Source organism: Lipophrys pholis (assembly GCF_963383615.2).
Source record: "Lipophrys pholis genome assembly, chromosome: 16".
NCBI lineage: Eukaryota > Metazoa > Chordata > Actinopteri > Blenniiformes > Blenniidae > Lipophrys > Lipophrys pholis.
The window spans coordinates 23,916,653-23,939,543 of NC_137634.1; the positions used below are offsets into that span (position 1 = coordinate 23,916,653).

The window sequence follows — 22,891 nt, forward strand, 5'->3', positions numbered from 1 at the left end:
CTAGTGTTAATTAGTGCTTTTTCTTCAAACACATGCATATAGAGCAAAATAACATCTTATGTTATGGTTCATGATTACACAAAATATATTTAGGACATTTGAGCGCGTTGCCTGGGTTACCGTGATACAAAAGTTGAGATTATCCGTTGTCAATAACTAATTTACAACAACTCACAGACTCAACTCTGTTACAATAATCAGATTATCCATTGCAGTGATCACAGTACATCTTCCAGTCGCCGTTTTCCTGCATGTTCTTTTTTCATAGCTTTATTAACTTACAGAACAATGAATGTATCAACGAGCATGTGGCCCAATGTAACAGAGTAAAAGAACAAATATTCTGTCACAAGTAAACGATGGATATGCACAATGTTTTTGGGATCGCTTTAAGAGCGATCTCAGAACGGCTTCTCTCAACGTTTCCATGGTGACGAAAGACGCATATCGTCACGGCTGTGGCAGAACCTTTGGTGCAAAGTAGTGCAGCGATTATGACGCAACCTGTCTTGTTTCATCACTTTATTAACTTTTGAAAACATTTCAACAAAGAATCTAATCACATCTGGCACCCTGTCCCCCCGCCGGCTCCGCTACAGAACCACCAAGATCACCAATGTTTGTTTACTTCATCCAGAAAATGCCTATATATTGTTTTTCCTTTTATATTTCAAGAGATACGGAGCTTCTATGCAGCTCAACACACAGTACCTGCCGAGAGCAGAACAAAATGTTAATCCTCGTCAGTGTGGATGCACGCATCTTTAATGGCAACTTTATAGTCATTAAGTGTGGACTGGCCACACAGTAAAATCAGTTAATGCCTGACTGTTGGAAGAAAAGAAAGACAAAAACATCCCAGCCTATGTGCTGTCTATAGGGAGGAAAGCCTGACCCAGTGAGGAAAGGTAAATCCAACTGAAATGTATTAGTTTGAAATTCATTATGTGTAACATGAAAAAATGGGGGAAAACGTGTCACAGAACACGAAAAACAGATTAAATTTTGTGAACATTTCGTGACCATTTGATGAACTGCCGTGCGATTGGGTTGGTGCGCCACAATAACGACGAGAATAAAAGTCTGCTGCAGTTTGACTGCCGCGTGAACGCAATATTTACCAAAGATCTAGTGTGTGTGTGTGTGTGTGTGTGTGTGTGTGTGTGTGTGTGTGTACACACACTGAAGAAAGTTATGCTGTTTTTTTTTTTACACTCAGCTAAAAATACCGGTCCAATAATCCCAGGGGAGCGTTCATCCCGGCTCACAGAACCGCTGTGGAGGTTATTCAAGTTTCTTTGCATATTATACATCAGAAAGTGACATATGTGGCTTCTGTTTACAACTCTACAGCTCGATATCACAAAGTCTATTGTGACAGCAAAGTAGAAAAAGTAGAAGGTTTTCAAGTGAAAACGCCACGATTTTGTTGTGTTTTGTGTGTCTGTTTACACAACATCGGTGCTCGGAAGGGCCCCCAAAGTGGAACTTTTCCAAAATGCTTTGACTCTTTCGTCGGGTAAACAGAACCTCATGAAAAGCTCCGTCCCTGTGAAGAGGGCGGAAACGCCTTAGTAAATAGTTAGGCTGCTTGTTCTTGTCACATGAATTCTCCCAAATGAGAAATGGGAATGTCCCAATTTTAGGTTTTGAGTATCTATTAATGCACAAACAGCTATGAAACAGTCACTGAGTCACGACTCAACATATGTCTTAAACAAGGAAAGTTTTAGCCACTAAAACTTTTATTGCACTTTCACACTGTAATGATTTTACAGGAAAACGCAACATTTCATCGTGTTTTGGGCGTCCATTTCCATGACAACGGTGCCTGGAGCCACTGAAAATTGACCTTTTTGAAAATGCCCCGGCTCCGTCGCCATGGAGACGGGCGAAAATGCAACTTTTTTAAAACACTTGGGGTCCGTCTCCTACTGCGCATGTGCACTACGGTCATAGTAACTAGTTCTTCTGCACATGTTCAGTAGATAAACAATCAGAACAAAGTGTCATGACTCCCAGTCCATGCTCTCCTGGACTCGGTAGTTTTATTTTGACACTCACCATGATAACAATTCAACTTGGTGGTCTGTCCAGTGTATCGTTCTCTGCTGCATGTGTGTGTGTGTGGTTTCATTACAAAAACAAACAGCACCCACGAGTGGCCAAACGGATTTCGTATTTCCTGCCGTTTCCGTGGAAATGGACTGTGTGAATGCAAAACTTTCTGAAACGAAGCATTTTCACCGGACACGTGTACACCGAGCCTCAGTGATCGAGTTATTTTAAAGTGCCTGGTGAGAGCTGATGTTGAAAGTGGTGAGCAGGACAAAAAGAGACAGCAGCTTTGAAAAGCCCACTGAAATCTCATTCAGTTGTTATTATTCATGATAGTCATAGTGTTAGACCGAACACAGAAATATGCAGCCCTGGTTCAGTCTGGACTGAAATCAAAGTGAAAACTAAAACTCCTGAAGTCATCCGAAGCCGGACCACGCAGCGATGCAGATGTATAATTCCACCTGAAGTATAATATGTCAGTTTTCATTCTGTCGAGCAAAATGTGATGATTTCATATATTCAAAGTCGATGAAAAACGCCCGTACATGACCTCTGGGCTTCGGAGAGATGCTCTTATGTTTTAATACTGTTTTTCATCTCATTGAAGTAATTACTGAGATAATATCCCCACACCAAGGTTATTATTTTGGCCCCACATTATCACGCTATTAAATTCTGCTATCACCGCATGTCTTGCCGTACCACTTAGGTTGACTGCGTGCGCTCAGATATTCAATTTGGTTTCCTTTTTATTAAGATCCCCATTAGCTGATACAGTACAGACAGCCAGTCTCCTGAGGTGAGGAGATTAACAGGCTCTGGTACTAATCCTCACAACCAAACTGCTGCTCCCTCCGACAGGCGGGTCCTGCTGCCACGAGAAACACAATCGCAGTCAATCTGACGCTCTGTCCTGGTGACGCTGGCGTGGGAACGTCAGGCGTTTCCTGTTCGCACAGTCAGATAGCATCAGACCTGCAGACTCACAGAGCAAAGAGGAGACGTACGAGCCGACATGCTGGCCAAGAAGGTCGTGCAGTGCATGAAACTGACTGAGGAGCTTGTATAGTTCTGCAGCTAAACTTTCCGGCTGCATGTTGCAGAAACTTTAACGGCATGAAATATTACCGGCCTTGATTTGATCCAGAATGTCTGACAGCATCACAGCTACTTGTGTTACTATGGAAACATTTTAATATTCAAGAAAACACAGATTTGAGCTTTGATACAGGATTTTATTCTTTGTGTCAGAAAAGTTTTGCATCAACAAACCAACATTTTGAAGGCGACCACAGAAACACTGACAACATTGTAGTTCGTATGTTGGGACGCCAGTTCGTGCTGTTGTTTGTTTTTGTGACAAAACCACACACACACACACACACACACACACACACACACACACACACACACACACACACACACACACCAGAGAACAATGAGCTCTAAACATTAACAACGGGAGACCACAGACTTTCGAGTGGACAGACGACCAAGTTGGATTGTTATCACTGCGACTGTCAAAATAAAACTACCAAGTCCCAGGAGAATATGGACTGGGAGTCATGACACCACGGAGGAAACTTTGTTCTGATTGTCTCTACTGAGCATGTGCAGAAGAACTATTTAATATGGCTGTGGTGCACATGAGCAGTAGCAGCGTTTCTAACAAGTCTCGCTTTCCCCCGTTTCCACAGAGACGGAGTCGGAGCATTTTCGAAAAGTTCTATGTTGGGAGATCTTTTCAAAACGTTGCGTTTTCATTGACCAGCCATTGTTGTGTAAATGGAAGTCAGAAACACAAAGAAAGTTTTCAGTTTTCACTCTCAAACGTGATGGAAACAGGGCGTTATTACAGTACGGGGGTAAAGGGAAGGTGGAGTCAGCAGAGGCGTTGTGCGAGGATCACAGTGTTGAAGTGCTTGCAGAGTCATATTGACGAGGGACAGAGTGCACAGTTCGCTTGAGGTTCTGGGTCGAAAGCGGGTTAGAAACTTGGAACTGACTGACCGTCATAAAGAAGACAGAACTGAATATATACCACCTTCACCAGGTGAAGATGATCAGACACTCAGGTGAAACACATCAGGGCAGGGAGCAGCAATCAGACACGAGGAGGGGATATCAAGGAGCCTGAAGCTAGAGACAGCGTCACACTTGGTAAGACAGACAATGTGCACTGTCACATATTCATGATTGTAGTCGTCAGACCAAATTTCTTAGTAAACAATCCATCATGGCAATTTCCTATACGCCCATTACTCATTCTCTCCATTACAAATCATTACCTGTTCATGATGTTTTTCACTCTTGCATCAATTTATTTTGATCTACTTAAAGCTGTCAACAATAAAAAGCCATTAACTTTAATTTCTTTCATGGATAAAGTAGGTAGCTGCAAAGAAAAACACATTAAAAACATAATAAGTGATCAAATAGTGCATGAAAATGGTTGAACCTCCCGGGGGCCGGTGGATTGGAGGGCCGCGTGTCTCTGAGCTGCTCCAGACGCAGAAATAATCAAACTTTCATGGACACAGTCTGCTGGGATTGGCTCCACCCACACACACTACTCTCAATTTAATGCATTGGTATAAAAGATGGATAGAGCTGAACAAAATAATGGTGTGGATTGAAATTATATTATGAATACTTTGCCTGAGCAAACTGTATAAACGCGTATCATATCATTGATGACGACATAAAGAGTGGGCAACCAACATAAGACTTTTTATGTTTTTATTATATACTTAAACAAGCCAACAAAAACATAATCATTTGTCAAAAAGTTTTTTTGATAGTTTATAGTAATATTAATTGCTATAATGCTACTATATAATAGTTAGCATACATATTGCACCGAAGCATAACTCTTTTGTGCATTAGGGGGCAGTAGTGAGTCACTGCACAGCAAGTCCATTCAATCTTTTAGTTGAAATCTTTAAAATTGCTGTAGGATATTCTGTTATTGGCTTATTTATTTTTGAGTTAGATTATATCTGAAGGTTTCAAAAAATAATAATTTGTTCCAGCCATCCATTCTTGATAACAAATGTCATGTTTACGCGGCAATGTTTTGAAAATAACGTCCGTTTACACAGAATCGGAACAAACAAAAATTATGGAGTGCCATGGTAACGTAAAAGGAGACTTGAAAATGTGTAAACGGGGCCTAATAGCGAGGCAGATAATGGAAAAATTGTGCATTTTCTGATCGAACCATCAAATTTGGCTAAGTTGTGCTTTGGGGCATGGTCTTAAATTCTATCCTATTTGCTATGCAAAAATCCAAGATGACCACCAAAATGAGCCCACTGAATGGACTTTCTTCATAGAAAGGCTTACATTTGCTCAATTACACTCACAATCACATTTACAATTCCACAAACACTGGTCATAATATGTCGGATTTCCATCATGATGACCTTGCAGCTTAAATAGAAACATGAGAATTGAAGATGGTGGGCATTTTTTCAAGATGGCTGCCAAGAAACACAAAAGCAAAAGAAAACTCCTTCACACACAGAACCTCTGTATGTTACCCTCACCCAGTTTAGCCCACAAGCTAATGTGGTTTACTGTGGGTGTGGCCGTTACCGTGCAAAAGCAACTGGACCAGTGCCAGCAGCTCATCTATAGGATGTGGCCGACTGCTGAAACAAAAGGGCTGCCTATACCACCAAGCACGTACATCCCAAGCACTTGTGTATTTGCATCTACCTACATGTGACCAATTTGAAGAGTCATATGATGCAGCGCTCAAAACTGCAACATAGGTCAATTCCAGTGCATTTCAGGTGCCAAAACCGAAATCAGCATCTCCTAAAACATATAAAATGACACCAATATCTTGAAGATTGGCAATCTACATCCAAATGAATGGCCGAAATTACATTTCTACTGGTCCCCATGGTGGCCATCTTGCAAAATGGTGGCCATCTTGCATTTTCAAGTGGCAAATTGTGTCACGGTTTTCAGAACTGGATCCAAATGCATGACACAGAAACAGAGAAAGCAGTCTTAGTGATGATTTAATATAACAAGGGGAGGTGACACTAGTGACAAATATGAGCGAGAGTCCAAGCTCATACGTGAGCGGTGAAACGACAATCCAGGTGACGATCCCAAAAAACCCTTTTCCAGCACACGTGAGGTGAATCCAGAGAGAGGAACCGTGGACGAGTAGACGACAGGACACGGGCGCATAGGTCGTCTTGACGAGGAGCCACGAGGTGAAGACAATAATCTAGCGCCGACTTAAATAGTGGCGCTGATGATGATCATCCACACCTGTGAAAGCACCTGCAACCAATCTAGCTCAGGGGGGGGGGAGGGGAAACACAGGAAGAGCAGACAGACAGGGAAAACAGACAACAAAACACACGTGGAAAGCACCAAAACCCCAGATCATGACAAATTGGCTAGAATTATTGGCTATTCAAATCTCTACCACTGTGTCAAATTTGGGGTTTGTGTCACCATTTGCATGATTTGGGGGTATTTTTGATGTTATACGATCCACTATAAATAATAACTATGCTGATGACATCATAAGAAAAGCTCACAGGATGACAAGATCAATAAGGTTTCAGGCAATTAGGTTTTTCTAACATATTTTTGAGATCTTTTAACAGAAGAACACCATCAAAACATGATTAAAGTGTGTTTTGCCTTAAAAAAAAAAATGCATGTCATTTACTGTTATTGTGCTGAGTTGTCTACCTTAAGCCAATCACATGACCAAAACTGTGAAAATCCAACTGTGTGCTACTGAGGTTTTATTTATTCTTGAACACCAATTGAGGCAATTGAACTTTTCGTTGCTCTTTGAGGCGAAAGGCAGTTGTGGATTTCAGTCTTGCAGCATCATGTTTTATTCATGCAGCCAGAGTGAATTCTGTAGTTTCTTGTCGGCCTCACGATCTGAGCCGGTTCACTGCCGGTGGAGCTTTTCTGCAGCCGAACCGACGACTGCGATGTTAACACGGGGCCGTGACACCGCCGTGGTCCTGACTTTTAGGTGCTGGCTTCAGGGTTGTAGAGACTTTTAAAGCTTTACGCCATGCTACACGCTTTTTTTCTTAATGTTACAAACGGCGGCTGACAAAAACGAAGCGTCTCATTTCGCTTTAGTAGCTTTTAGATGTTTGAAATATTTAGCTTTTGTTGCCCACCAGATTGTCAGAATCATATTTTAAATACAAGAACACGGTGCTGAAATAATTTAAAGTGAATCCATTATTAATTCAGAATGAGACTATTTCTCCCTCAGAGAGTTAAAAACACTAAAAGACAATTTCCAAGGAAGATTGAATGAAATGTGTATTATATCTAAAAGATTTAAATGACATGAAAACCACTCTATATGTCATCATCCCGGCAATATTGTACATTCACATTATCCTTTCACATCCAGTTTCCTTCTTCAGGGTACAAAGTTAAGTTTTTTATCGTGAGAACTCTGGGATTAGACTCGTTTTACAGTTAAACTGAGGTTAAATTCAGTCTGAGGGATTAAAGTTACAATATTTGCAGTAAATGTAAATTTCCTCACAAGCCTCATGAGGACTCGGTTTAATGTGGAGTCACAGATTCAGTCAATTAATGATCAGGTAAAGTCAGCTGGAGTTTGGACTATGAATGCTTGGTGAGGTGTTGAACCTGGTTTTACACTGAACCACTGGGCCGCTTAATACATTTAGAAAATAGATTTTGTGGTCAGTTTATGGTAGGAGTTAGTTCAAATTCATGTTTAGGTTATGTTCAGGGTGTATATTACATTCATTTCTGGGTGAGGCTAAGTTTAGAGTTATAGTTTGCTTAAGTTCAGGATTATGGTTTGGTTTAGTTCAGATTTAGGTTTAATTCAGAGATAGGGCTAAGTTAAGTTCAGGGTTAGGCTTCGGTCAAGTTCAAGATCAAATTAAGTTAATGGTTGGGGGTTAGGTTAAGTCCAGTTAGGTTACGTTTGGTGTTAGAATAAGCTCAGAGTTATGGTAAATTTCAGCTCAAGATTATTTCAGGGTCATGGTTAGGTTAAATTAACTTCAGGATTAGGTGAGGGTCAGGGTAAGGTTAGCCGTTATGGTTCAAATTAAGCTCAGAGTTACGATTAAGTTCAGGGCTATAGTTAGATTAAGTTTAGAGTTACAGTAAATTCAGCATTATGGTAAGTTTTGGTTCAGGATTAAATGAAGGGGAGGGTCAAGTTATGTTAGGAGTTATGGCTCAGAGTTATGGTTGAGTTCAGGGTTAGATTTGGTTATATTGGAGACGGAGTCGGAGCCTTTTCATTCACTCTGAGCACCGTTGTCCTTTAAATCGCCACACACAACTCAACATATTTTTCCGTTTTCACTTAAAAACATCGATGTGTAAATGGAGTCTAAAGTCTCTGAAGAAATCCCGGGAGAACATGCAGACTCCAAACCAAAAGTGGGTTTCGTTTCAATTGTAGCGTAAAGTGGGTGTTTTCATGTTCCGTTACATCCATCTATGCTCCTCCCGCTTCCTGCCACTTCCTGCCACGAACCTTCAGACAGCGTAAATAAACCCTGCTCACCACAGACTCCACTCTCATTCATTCCTCGGCTGCTTTCATGTTTTAATCCAGCCTTTCATTTCCACACGTTCCCTTCTCCCATTGTCTCTCAAAACAAAGCCCTCCTTTTTTAAAACGGGCTATCTTTAAGTCGTCCTTTCTCCTTCCTCCTTCATCCTCCTCGTCCGATTCCTTCTCTTTCTTTCTCGTGGTTTGTTTTCACCACTTCGAGCCAAGTAAGAGAATGGAACGGAGCCGCTGCTGGACGACTGTTGTGTCAGACAGAAATGAAGCGGGGGGACGGGGGGCGGGGGGCGGGGGGGAGGGGGTGCTCAAAGAGAAGTTCATTTCACTGTTGTCGTTACATTAAGGTGCTGAAAACATATTAAATCCTTTGAATGGTTTGAAAATATGTTGCAGGGAGGCTCCACGTGTTGCTTGTCTGAAAAATATTCCTATTATATTCACCCTTGTAACACGAGTCCAGATAAAAGCCTGTCAGAGTCTATTTTCCATTTGGTTTATCTGCTTCTTCATCAGGTGCTGCAGTGGTAAAGTGGTCAGCTTGACAATGTCACAGCAAGAGGACCCCGGTTTGATTTCGAGTCAGGGCTTTTCTGTGTTTGCTGGATGGATGGATGGATGGATGGATGGATGGATGGATGGATGGATGGATGGATGGATGGATGGATGGATTATGTAAACAGTATACACGGTATGAACTGTATGTCATCACAGTATATGAAACATATTACATTAATATTTTTAATTTACTTATCCACTTGTAATATTTATTTATATATTCATTTATGTATTTGCACAAAATTAGTATGTTTTCTCTTTTAATGTATTTGGCTCTTGTAGATATTTTTCTTTTCTTGATATTGTTACTGATAATGAGTAGGTGTTTTTTTTATATATTCAGTTATCCTGTATTAGTATTCATAATCTATTTAATCTTCTTTATTATTTCTTTTTGTCTTTTCTCTCACAATTCAGTTTTTTTTTCTATTTTTAATATGTTTTTCTCATATTTAAATTCACTGTTATGACATTTTGGTTGATTGAGTTCATAGTTTTCTTCTCAGTATTTTGTTGCATTACATCACATTTATTACATTTCACTTTCACCTTTTACTGACTCGTTTTGGGTGTTTCATTCATATATAAGATTTAAACAGTTTTGTGGCTCTATGTGTGTATATATATGTATGCTTGCATTCATGTATTTTGCTTTCAGCATGTACATGAAGTACTTTGAGATACGTTTAACTGTCTCAATACTGCAATGAATACAAAGCCTGACTGACTGACTGAGCTCACGTCTTCCTGCAGCAGCCTTTTCTCTTTGTCTTTCAGTCTTAAAGCGAATAAAGTCTTGAATGATGAAGGTGTCTGTCCCCCTCTGTAGGTGTGGATGTGTGGTGGACGGATGGAGGACATCCCTTGCTCCAGGGTAGGACACATCTATCGGAAGTACGTCCCCTACAAGGTTCCCGGCGGGATCAGCCTGGCGAAGGTAATCCTTCATACTCGGAGCCTCGGTGGTTTGTGACAAAATGCAACACAGCAGATCAGTCAGAGTCTGTTTGCTGCTGTGAGAGAATAATAGAGGGTGGTGTCAGGGTGAAGTCGTCACGGCTCCTGTATTGTACCTGAGTCACACAGCGACACGATGGACGGCACAGAACTTTAATCTGACGCCTTCATCAGACTGATCGACGTTCCAATCAAACCACGCTGGATTTATGTGGGATGTTTAACTTCTTATCCGTCACAGTCGTAATTCTGTTTCACTCTCGACTCCAGAGATTCAGCAGCACGAAAAGGAAGTACTGTCGTGAGAAAGTGAAAATGCCAAACTTCTGCTCAGAGTCACTGAAAACGCAACTTTTTGGGAGATGCCCAGACTCCGTCTCCATGGAAACGAGGAGAAATGCGATTTTTTTTTGAAAATGCAGAGACTGCACACGCGCTCCACGGCCATAGGTAGTTGTTCTGCACATGCTCAGGAGATGAACAATAAGAACTTGGTAGTTTTATAATTGACCGTCACCGTAAGAAAAAATCCAACTTGGTCTTCTGTCAATGCTGTTTACTCCCATTACATTACATCATTACAAAAACAACTGACAACAGTTGTGTTAACTTTAAACTTTTCTCATAGAAAAACCCAAAACGATGCGTTTTTCACTTGATTTGTTCGTACATACATACTTCAGCAGTCAAAAACCTCTAAGGTATAAAGTCACTGTTATAAGCATTTGGCCTAATGAAGTACAGAAATCGTCCCTCTGTGTGTATTTTACTAACTGGTGTGACACCCTGGAAAACTCTGTCAAGCACTTTGGCGGAATGGACCGTGAATCGACCAGGACGTCACGGAGGAGGAGGGAGACTTTGTTCCTTTTGAACTCACCTTTTTTCACAACAACCTACTTTAATTTCACTAGTTTGTATTGATTCGCTCTTTTTTCTAGAAGCTTTTAGCTGTGTTTTTTAAAATAAAAATAAAAAAAAAGGTGTTACAACAAACAAATTAGGGCTTGAAAACTGATTTGAGAGTGTGTTGTGCTTGTTCCACACAACGACACAAAAACTAGCACTTCTGTGTCTGTAATGCTCTGGAATGTGTTCAAATGTGAAAAGCAGAAAATGTTTTGAAGCAAGACTCTGGGAAAAGCTGCTGGAACACACACACGCACACACACACACACACACACACACACACACACACACACACACACACACACACACACACACACACACACACACACACACACACACACACACACACACACACACACACACACACACACACACACACACACACACACACACACACACACAAAACTGTAAATAGCAAAACCTAAAACAAGTTGACACAGACACTCTGTTCACATGTGTGGATTCATGCACATTGTTCACACACCGGCACAGTGTGTCTTCAAGTGGGACAGAACAACAAATGGCAGCTTTTTGTTTTCTTTTTTTTAACTCCTCTCTCCTCCCAATGTGCACAATCACTTTAGAGTCGACTCAGCATCGGTAAACAAAAAGACCACCAAGTGAAAGGCGGCCTCGTGCGGTATAAATGTTCACGGCTCGCAGCCGTCGCAGGTGCTTGTGTGAAGAATGAGCTGAAGTTTCTTTGTTCCGTTTTGTTCCTACACAGGATGGGAAACGGTCTGAAAGTGTTAAATCAGCGGAGGTGGATTCATTATGCATGGCTGCACCACGGCCTGGAACTTGGCTCAGTGTATGACCAAAAGTTCCAGGCTTCAGCTTCACTTTTTACTTGTTTATATATTTATTCGTAGTTGTTATTTTGGTCTGGACCTCAGTGGAATAATGATGTCCCTGAATGGGCTCGAACTGAGCAGATGGAGTGAGGACGTTCACATAAAAGCCCCGACAATGAGCTCACTGGTGGTACTGCACAAAATCTCATTAGTCTTTCTTTATCAGATGATTTTTTTTTTCTTTATTTCCAACTCTCTTTTATCTTTTTTTCTTTTTCTACTGGTTTAGAACAATAACTGAGACTGAATCACCGATGTAACAAGGTCAAACTCAACACAAGTTAGTCTCAGGAGAAACTTTCCGTCGCGGAAACTTAGTGTGGTCTAGTGTTCATGCAATGTCTTTGTTTGACCACTAGAAACACAAACACGAACCACAAACAGCTCAATTTCATCTTGAGTGGGCCGGAGCGGAAAAAAATAGTCTCATAATAACCCTTGACTATAAACGTTTTCACAGAAAACCAAAGAAAATGACTGAAATTTCAACGTAAAGACAATTTTATTGATGCAAAATGCAGTGAAATGTCCATTACACCTTTCCTATAGCTGTTGCATTCTGGGTGTTTTTACAAACTCACCCTGACAGCACAGCTTTGAGGCTAATGCTAGTTGGCTAGCTCTCTCCGATATCTCAGCTCGGGTCTCAGTGTTGTGTTGTGTCGCTACTCTTTTGTCGCTATTGAAGCTTCTTGCGGGCCTGATGTTTGACACCCCTTTGTTAAGTCCTCTTATCTTTCCCTTCCAGAACCTGAAGCGTGTGGCCGAGGTCTGGATGGACGAGTACGGCGAGTACGTCTACCAGCGCCGGCCGGAGTACCGCCACCTGTCGGCAGGAGACATGACGGCGCAGAAGGAGCTGAGGAACCGACTCAACTGTAAGAACTTCAAGTGGTTCATGACGGAGGTGGCCTGGGATCTACCCAAACACTACCCGCCGGTGGAGCCCCCTGCTGCCGCCTGGGGAGAGGTAACTACTGCAGACACCTGGCTACGTTCACACTACAGGAAAGAGTGATCAGAATGAATTCGATTCAGTTTCATTTCTATAAAAACCAAAAAAACAAACAGTCATTTCAAGGCACTTTTACAGTGAAAAACATAATTACACATGAGCAAGTAAAACAGACGGTGAAGATGAAAAACTCTTTCTTAACAGGAAGAAACTTTTAGAACTAGACTCAGAGGTGGAGACTTTCTACTTTTTCAGTTGGGTTGAGGGGAAAGAAGGAGAGAAAAGGATAGCATAGAAATAGAACAACAAGCAAACAGACATTGGCTCGTTTATTTCATTATTATTATTATTATTATTATTATTATTATTATTATTATTATTTTATTATTATCGTTTATGCCGAGCTGGAGCAGTGTATTGAGACGTATTGTTCTGCCACATGCTAGAGATGCTTCGGTTAAATTTTTAACGCATTTTGTTATTGTCACGCTTCAAACATCTTACAACTTTAACATAATGTGTAAAAAAAATAAATAAACAGGACTTAAATAATTAAAAAAATGTCTGCCAAGAAATGTGGTTACAAAGAAAAATGCACATTTTCTCACATTTGTGCTCAGAAAATGTATATCAAACAAAGACTTTGAGCTTGATATGAACTATGGAGAGCACACCGAGGTGGAGAAAGTGATGGAACAATCGTAGGTGTTGACAACAGGCATGACACAGTGATGAAACTTGTTTGCAATAACAGGATTTTGGCTCAGCTGTAACTCCCATCAGGGCAGCCCCAGTCCACACTTCCAGGTACCAAACATGCCTCAGGGCTTTTTCAAGGGAAGTGCAGAAAAATGAAATAGTAATCGTAAACATGGTAATAAAGAAAAGAAAAAGGTGTTGTTGGAGAAAGGTGGCAGTTCAGAAATCCATCCTGGAATTAAAGAAAAGTGATGAATGTGCCCTCCACGGAGCAGGTATGCACTATGATTGTTTTCCACTCCATGAATGTGTTTGTGTGTTTGCGTCATGCAGATACGAAGCGTGGGCAGCGGGATGTGTATGGAGATCAAACACTTTGTGTCTGGGAGCCCCATCCGCCTGGAGAGCTGCGTGAAAGGGAGGGGGGAGGTGGCCTGGAGCCACGGACAGGTGAGGCGCCTTTATTACTCTTCCAGCTAAATGGCTGGGGAAGGTTTCATTTCCAGTCCCCGAAGCTCGGAGCTGCCGTGAGTCTTCCTGGACAACGGTCTGGCTGTGGCAGAACTTCTCTGTTTATTTACCTCTTGATGACACTGCGGAGCGGTGAAAACAATCCGAGCTGAGACTTTGCTCACTGCAGGTGTTGACGTTCGGGTGGAGGGAGGACATCCGGGTGGGCGACCCCATGCACACCAGGAAGGTGTGCTTCGACGCCGTGTCCCACAGCAGCCCTGTCACCCTGTACGACTGTCACGGCATGAAGGGGAACCAGCTGTGGCGCTACAGGAAGGTACGTGGAACGAAACGGAGCCGGAGAACAGGGATATTTTTCGACACGTCCTATTTCACAGCCACTTCATGCAAAAACATGCAGGAGGCTAATTAGTGCTGCAAATTATTCCAGAAAGCTGAAATGGATAAATATATTGCAATAGATGCAACAGGAACTATGGATGAACTCAGTTAATTAGATATCTATTCGTCAAAGTCTCACACATTTGTGTGTGTACGTGTGTGTACTTGTTTTAAATCACTTTGTGGGGTCTTCGACATGACAGCACACTTCATTTGTTAAACCTGGACTTCCTTGTTGGAGCAAGATGTGTGAACTTTACAACATTGATGACAAGATGTCCCTGTTACGATCAGTGTGTGTGTGTGTGTGTGTGTGTGTGTGTGTGTGTGTGTGTGTGTGTGTGTGTGTGTGTTCTCCTCCCTGCAGGATAAGAGCCTGTACCACCCCGTCAGTAACAGCTGCATCGACAGCAGTCCCAGCGAGCGCCGGGTCTTCATGAACAGATGCGACTCCGCCTCCCTCAGCCAGCAGTGGCTGTTCGAGAGGACCAACGACACCGTGCTGGAGCTCTTCAACCGGGGCAACAACTGAGGCCACTGCGTGGCGAGATGAAGCGTCTTCCAAAGAAAACGACCGCGCGACAGTGATCCTCTTTGTTCAGGTGAGCGACGCCGCAGCGATGTGTAATAGCGTGTACAGATTCACACGATTTAGAAAATGGTTGAATGGTTGAAACACGACGCCTAACTTTTCCCCCAAAACAATTTTCCTCCTGCATTACTCTTAATCCTATGTGGTAATCCTATATGGTCCATGACACAATCCTTTTTCAAGCATCATCTTAAATGTGCAACTTGAAATATTTCTCAACAAATCTGCACAAGTTATTGGGATTGCCGTCAATATATCTGACTTCTTTCAAGGAAATGTCAATAAAATGTGATACTAAATCAGTAAGGTTGCATTTACATGACAGTGTTTCAGGCAAAAACATATTGTTTTCGTGTTTTTGTTTCAGAAACGTTTGGCATGGCAATGTTTTGAAAACTATGTCTGTTTTCATGGAAATGATGTAGGTCACATGCCAGGCCACTAGTTGCTGCTGTTGCTGCTCTGTGCGTGCAGAGAACAAGCCGCTATAAACATTAACAATGGGAGAACTCGGACATTGTAGTGGAAGTTGGATTGTTGTTACAGCGACTGTCAAAATAAAACTACCAAGAATATGGACTGGGGGGTCACGACACTCTGGAGACAAACATCACATGTGGACTGAATAGGGATTGATTTCAGTTTACTGTGTAAAAACTGCATTTTTAAATGAGTCTAAATTTCCCTTAAAGATGGGGTCCACTCTAATGTGCTGTGATGTTTCATAATTCGTGGTGCGATTGGTCATGCCTGGTTGAGTTGACTGGGCAGACGACTTGCTTGGCTCCGTGGAACGTGAGCTAACAATGCTAACCGGCGGCGCGATCTATACGCAGTGTTTGTCCCAGACGTTTTCTGCAACCTGTTAATGTTGCCTCTGTCTCGCTTGTGCTCAGATAAGACTGGAAGCTACGGGTGAACGACGCGGCTTCACAAACATTCCCCGCGGCGCGGCAGTGATCCGGTGCGACGGCTGATGGCTGCAGAAGCCAAGTCAGCGCTCACGCAGCAACATCCAGAATCCAATCGCACAGCGCGCACTTCTGATGGGGAAGAAGGTAGAAAAGAAAAAAAAAAAGAAAAAAAAACCAGCGTGCCATCAACTCTAAATCTTATCTACTGAAATTCTGTGAGTTGAAAAGTCTCGTCCTGTGTGCAGGGTGTGAGGAGCACGGTGAAACCTGAGCGCCCTGCGGAAACCCTGAAATGTGGAGCTTTTTAGAGACTGAAATCTGGATCACAAAGAACTTAACAAGACTGAAATCTGCAAAGACGTGCCTTTCTTTCAGACACAGACTCTGCTGGACTTAATGGATAATCTATTCAATCTCATCTTATTTTTCTATTGTTGCCATGTTTTTATTCGCAGTGAAAAAACCCTTTTTTTTTCCAACAGAGGATAAATTAATTGATGAACTACTGATGGAGAAATGGAGTATTTTTTTTTCTCAAAGGAACGGATTCTTGTACAGATTCATATTGGATTATTGGAATATTTTTTTTTTCACCTATGGCATAATAAAGATATGTCCCTTCTATTTAGAGATGGTTTTTTGAAGTTCTTTTCACTGCTTTCATATGATAATCCAAGAAAAATTCTCAAAAGCTCCAGGTAAGTATTTGTATCTGGTAATAAGACGTGGAAGTGAAAACTCATATTTGAAGCAAATTTTTCCAAGTGTCCAATGAAGAAAATATGTTGCCAACTGTCAGATACAACATATAATACACAGACGACTCTATGCATTGAAAAATCAACGATAAAGTTCAATTAGCATTGAATCATAAGGAAACCAAATGTTCCACTACTGTCTCCACAACAGGAAATGGATTGTGTCTCATACAAAGAATAAGCAAACAGATCAGTGATTGGCTGAGAACGAACGATTTCGACCAATGAGAATGCCGGGTTTCATTTCACTGTTAGGCAGACTTACTGTGCACGGCTTGTTGGCTTCAACATTCTGAGCAATACTTTCCACAGAAATGTGACGTTTTTAACACGAGACCAAGACGCATCGTCTGATAATAACAAAAATGTCAACAACAAATTTTGCTGGGAATGGCAACAAGGAGAAGTCACGAGGAGGATTCAAATTGGCAAATAGATGAGATCATTAAGAAATGAAGAGTTTTCACCTGAAAGGGCCTCAGTTTGACAGTGTTAGTATGTACCAGACAACTCATTTCCCCAAAGATCACATGAAACATTAGCACTACCTTTGAGGGCTGAAACATAAATTTGAGTTTTGTTCAATAAGAATGATCCTTTCATAAAACGCAGGGGGGTTTTTTTGGTTTGTTTTTCAAAACTGCTTTATATTTATGAGCTAATGTTGCTCTGCGTCACGTTTTCTCAGAGTTCCATTATTGGTCTTTAAATTTCGAGTTCAGTAAATAGGTGAATAAAAACGACATTGTTTTCATTGACTGTCTTTTTTCTCCTGTGACATGTCAAATTTTGTGAGGTAACAATTGTTGGCTCTGCTACCCAGTAATGTAATAATGGCCAAAGAGATGAAAAATTTGACCATTTTTGATGTAATAAAGCCAATATTAACAGTAAACTAGAGGATTCCCAGTGGCACTCTGAGGGCCAGTCAAGCCGAGTTATGGGCCATATATGGCCCCCGGGCCTTATGATGCTCAGCTCTGGTAAATACGATACCAGATTGAGTGGATTTGACTCCCCACCAAAACAGAAAGCAACTCACGAAGGAAAGCACCGTATGAATCCTCCTTTTATCCCGTTTTATAAATCAGAGTGACTGTGTGGGTTTTTCCACCTAATTAATTCCGCTCTCTTGAAAAATGGCACGAGCTCCTTGTTCTCCGGCACAATAAACCAAAGCGACACGGCTGGCGCTCGTTTTCTATTAAACTGAATGTTTTCATTCACTTCTCCGGAGTGAGGCTTGTAAAGATGTGTCGATGGAAACAGAGGCGGTGCTAAACAGATGCAGAGACAATCGTAAGTGGATGACAGGTAATCTTTACAATTACCGACTGCAGAGGCGCGTGCGTAATGCACTGTGTCCAGTTAATTTCACAAAGGTGGGGGAGACCTGGCTGTCATTTAAATTCCACTTCCAACCCATGCTGCTCCACATTTACCTCCATCATATTACGACACTGCAAATTACATGAGCTCCTTTTTTGATGATGTGCAATGTGAATATCACACAGCATGAAATTGAAAAGATGCAAGCTGGAAACAAAACCTGGAACAAGATGTCCTAATTGAATCCTGACTGAGGAATGAAGGTCTTCATTGTTCATTTTTTTTATCCGCTTCTATCTGGATAGCAAGAAAACAGCCGGTGTAAAATGCATTTCACGAGCGTGTTTAATAATCGTTCCAATTCTGTCACAGGGTGAAGATAAAACATGGAATGCAGCAATAAATAACCCGTATGACTAATATCCATGCTGCTCCTCCGATAGCTTCTGATGTCCTCGTCCAGGCAGCAGGGAAAGGCGTGACAGGCCCGCTCTGCTCATGGCTGAATAATTAGAGTCAACCCGCCTCCCCACAGGGCTTCGCTGCTATTAAAGGTCCTCCAAATGGAAAATCACAACTGCGGAGCGCAGCGGCTGCTGGCTCAGGTCACAGGGGACCTTGTAGTCGTTTTCCAGGTCAAGTCTTTTAACACGGCCGTTTGAAGGGGCAGATTGGAGCGTTTTTCAAGCATGCTGGAGAGTGTTGTAACTCATCATGCGCCCTTCAAATTAGTTTAAATTGTTGTATACCGACTACGCTCCTACTCCAAAACATTTAGATTTTATTGCTTCTTTCCAACAAATTCTGCTCTTAGGCTAAGATAACGTGTCGGGTAACTCCACAGTTTTCTTTACATTTGTTGAACAGCAGACAATCTTATAAAAACACTTTTAAAGGACTTCATATTCAGCTACTCTTTTACTCAATTTCTATACCTATGTTTTACCATGAAAGTAGTTTCAAACATTTTTTTACTTCTAGAATTAAACAAACTGATGATTTCTAGTAGTATTAGCAATGGTAACAGAAGTATGGGAGTATTATTATTATTTCATATAATGCAATAGTATTCGAGCCATTTTAGCCTCACTTTAGTTTAAAGGATTGTTACGTCTGGTTTATTATTATCTCTGACCACTGGGGGGAGTAGTTCACTGACGTACATGTCACATGGGTTTCGGCAGCGACGGGCTGTGCATTTCAGACCTATAGGCCTTCACAAGTGCTGGTCTGAGTCAATCCATCCCTCAATAACTTTTTTATGGCTTCAAAAACCATGTTACCATGCAGAAATACAGTATAAAAAGCCTTTTGCATTACAGATAGATACTCGTGTAGCCAGAACAAATAGGTTTACAAATGAAAAAAATCCAAGTTCACGTCTCACCTTTTGCTGTAACTGCATAAAAAAGCGGCTGCTAAATAATCTAATGACAAAAACCATAATCCTTAATCCTGCCACTGAGTTTGTCGTGAGCGCAGATAAATTGCAGCGGACCTCAAGTGCTGTGGTGCGTTCAAAGACCTGGAAAAGTCTGTCTTGAAAATGGTTTTGATGAAAAATCTGCAACCAAATGTCTTTATCTTCTCCTTTAGTCATTGGAGGTTGACAAAACCACTATTAAATCAACACAACTATATTTATGTTCATGCAGCTCGCTACAGATGCAGTCAGCTGGCGCTGGAGAGTGAACTCTCTGACGATCCAATCAGAGGGCTTGAATATGATGATGTCACGCTAGGCCTGCGAGAAGGCCCTGAGTTGCCAATATCAAAATCTGATTGGTTGAAGCAGCCGACACTTATTTTACACTGCTGACGCCTGCAGAATAGAATCTGAAGGTCTCAGGCAGATTTCTTTACCGGCAACAGGTGATAGCTGAAATGTGATTGGTTAAAAGCTTTAATATGGAAGTACATGTTTGGAAGCAGCAGGGGAGAAGCTATGAGAAGAAGCGGACAGACCGTTTGGAATTATTTTATAAGTATTCATGGACAAAATATGATCAACATCAGTCTGTGATTCAGATCTTTTTCTTAGGCATGCAGAGAAGCCTTCAGGCCCTGACGGCCCGCCACTGGGTTTAGGTAAGGAGTTAAAGTTGCTGGTACCACAGGTGAGGAACCGGCGTGGACTCACTGACTACCTGTAAATCTGTTTTTAAAGACCTTTTTGATAAATAAACAAGAACGTGACCCAAAGAAACATTCTTGGAACCGGATTGTTTGTATGGACTTGTCAGGAACGTCACGCCATCCACACCCGAGGATTAGCCTCCACAAACAGTATTGATAGTAATTATAGTAGTACTATTGGTTTTTTATAAGTGGAATAATATTGTTGATATTAGCAACGTTATGGAGGAGGTCATTGAGGACACTCTTAACCTGAATAGAGGGGGAAACAGAGGATCTGTCGACAGTGATGGAAAAACTAGAGACATTTCTGTGAGGGGGACTTGAGAACCTGTTTGTCACTTTTGAGTTTGAGGAAGTTGAAGGAGAACCAGGATTTGATTTCCTGTCAATGATCATAGACGGAGGTGTGTTTGGTCAAAAGGTAGAGCTGAGTGTCATCTGCATATCATTGAAATTGTGTATTAGATTTAAGGAAAACATGACCAAAGGGGAGAAGATGGACAACGAAGAGGATGAAACCTAGGACAAGGCCATGGGGGACACCAATCTCTTTCCAGTTGGTGTCTCTTGCCCTTGAGCAGTCGGTGGTGAAAACCAGAGGCCAGAGTGGGCAACAGATCCAGTCCTGGTTTTAAGTGAGGCATGTGAGTCCAGCAGAGTGTGAAGACTATCATTATAATGAGAGATCAGTTCATCAGTGAGAAGAGGCGTTTATAGTATGGAGACTATCACAGCCGGATGTTAGAGCTGTTGTGTTAATGATATTACGGTTATGAAATGACCTCCAGTGTTTTACCTTTGGATGATGTGAGGTTCAGGTTGAATGAAATGACCATGTGATCCGAAATGTGGAAATCAGTTGGTGAACATTCACAGGGACTAACACCAGAACAAGACCTTTTGGATGTGTCGGGAAGCTGATGGGGCTGCTTCAATCCCAAACTGTCCAGGCATGATGTGAAACCTTTAAACAGGATTATATTGGGAGAAACTGAGCAGAAATGAGTGAAGAAGGTGGGGAATTCATGTATAAAGTCCTTGCTGGGTTTGGGTTTGGGTGGGCAGTGAACAGTGGCCGAAATGGTTGGAGTTCCCGATGGCCAGAGAGTGTTCTAAGGCCTCTCCAAACTCCGGTGATGATGTTGCTCTGCTGCAGCTGATACTCCATCTTCTTCCTGTATTTGAGGTTCCAGACAGTGTTGGGGGGCAATAATGGCTCATTTGGTTGAAGCGGATCCCTGTGTTAACCAGTGTCTTTGAACACCACAGGTGAAAATATTCATGGCGTTTATGAGGTTGTTTCCAGTCCTACATGAGCCTAAACATGGAGCCAGCGCAAACGGACGGACGGACGGAAGAATGGGAGGTTTCTGCAATGAAAGAAGGTGTTGTCTACTTCCAGTGTCAGTCACTTTATTAAATATCTGTTGCTGGTATTCTTCCATAAACCCATTCATTCAGAGCGAGGCCGCATTATAACCACAGTAGAAAAGCAGAAATTGTATTTATTGTACTACGGTCAGTCACCTGATAGTTGTTTAGGTAAGACACACACACACACAGACACACACACACACAGACACACACACACACACACACACACACACACACACACACACACACACACACACACACACACACACACACACACACACACACACACACGGCCCTGTCACTTGTGTTTTTGAACAGATTTTGACAGTGTGCTGTATATTCTGTTCAGGTTGTCTGCACCAGGCACACGTCCAGAGGCAGCTTAAAGCCCAGCGCCAAAATGTTCTTTAGCAGAGAGAGAGAGAGAAGAGAGAGAGAGAGAGAGAGAGAGAGAGAGAGAGAGAGAGAGAGAGAGAGAGAGAGAGAGAGAGAGAGAGAGAGAGAGAGAGAGAGAGAGAGAGAGAGAGAGAGAGAGAGAGACATCAAAATGAAACAAAAATTACTACATTCACACCGCATAAAAGGGCCATTAAGTGTTTTTTTCATGACCATTGAATTCAGTCAGATAATTGCAGGGTTGATGTTGGTGTTGTTGTGCGGGGTGGGGTTGGTGTGTGGCGGGAAAGGAAACAGGCAGTCATGTTTTGACAGCGCTCGTCTCTCAGTCCGTCGGACAGCTCTGTTTCCAACCTAAAAAACACGTCAGTATCCACAAGACAAAACAATGCGCAGAGATCTTCACTAAAGTGACTTAATTCTTTCCTCCTGCAGAAAATACAGTTTCGGCAAGCCAATACGTGCAGTTCAAATGAAATCACTTGTTTTTCACCACATTACTGTCTTGACATTTTAATCATCGTGTGGACAATTCGGCGACATTGGCGAGCCCAATTGTATGTCGGCAAAGAGATTGAGTCAGCACGCCGACCGCTGCCGTGCCAGAGAGAATCAGCGAGCTCGGAGAAGAAATCTGGTGCGAAAGCATCTGCCAGACGGTGGAGAATCAAAGCCTGTTCCCATTTTCGGTTCCTCAGCAGAATGGCATGGCGCGCGTGAAGACAACAGAACAAATAGACTAAAGCAACAACAGGTGCGAAAAATAAACCAAACTGTGCGAGCAACGAGCCGGAAGGATTTGTGAAGACACATGGAACGAAAGGCAATTGTTCTCCAATAAAAGACAAAAAAAGTTATAATTCCTATGATCTTCAGGTGAGTCATTGTCATGCAGCTTGAGCAGATCCCAGGAAAAGACAAGCAACACTATTATCAAATCTCACCATGCTTTCAAGGTTTTTGGGATATTGAGTCG

At 42.0% G+C, this 22,891-nt stretch overlaps 1 protein-coding gene across 1 annotated transcript in view; it reads left to right on the forward strand.

The window, feature by feature from the left end:
• Positions 1–16,548, forward strand: part of LOC308121349 (polypeptide N-acetylgalactosaminyltransferase 10-like) — an 83,792-nt gene extending 67,244 nt beyond the window's left edge. Inside the window, exons 8-14 of the mRNA XM_080482530.1 lie at positions 10,014–10,121; positions 12,653–12,874; positions 13,892–14,008; positions 14,199–14,348; positions 14,781–15,015; positions 15,902–16,063; positions 16,165–16,548. Coding sequence (XP_080338656.1) covers positions 10,014–10,121; positions 12,653–12,874; positions 13,892–14,008; positions 14,199–14,348; positions 14,781–14,945 — 762 coding nt within the window. The 3' untranslated portion in view covers positions 14,946–15,015; positions 15,902–16,063; positions 16,165–16,548. The remainder of the gene's footprint in view (positions 1–10,013; positions 10,122–12,652; positions 12,875–13,891; positions 14,009–14,198; positions 14,349–14,780; positions 15,016–15,901; positions 16,064–16,164) is intronic.
• The last annotated feature ends 6,343 nt before the right edge of the window (positions 16,549–22,891 follow it).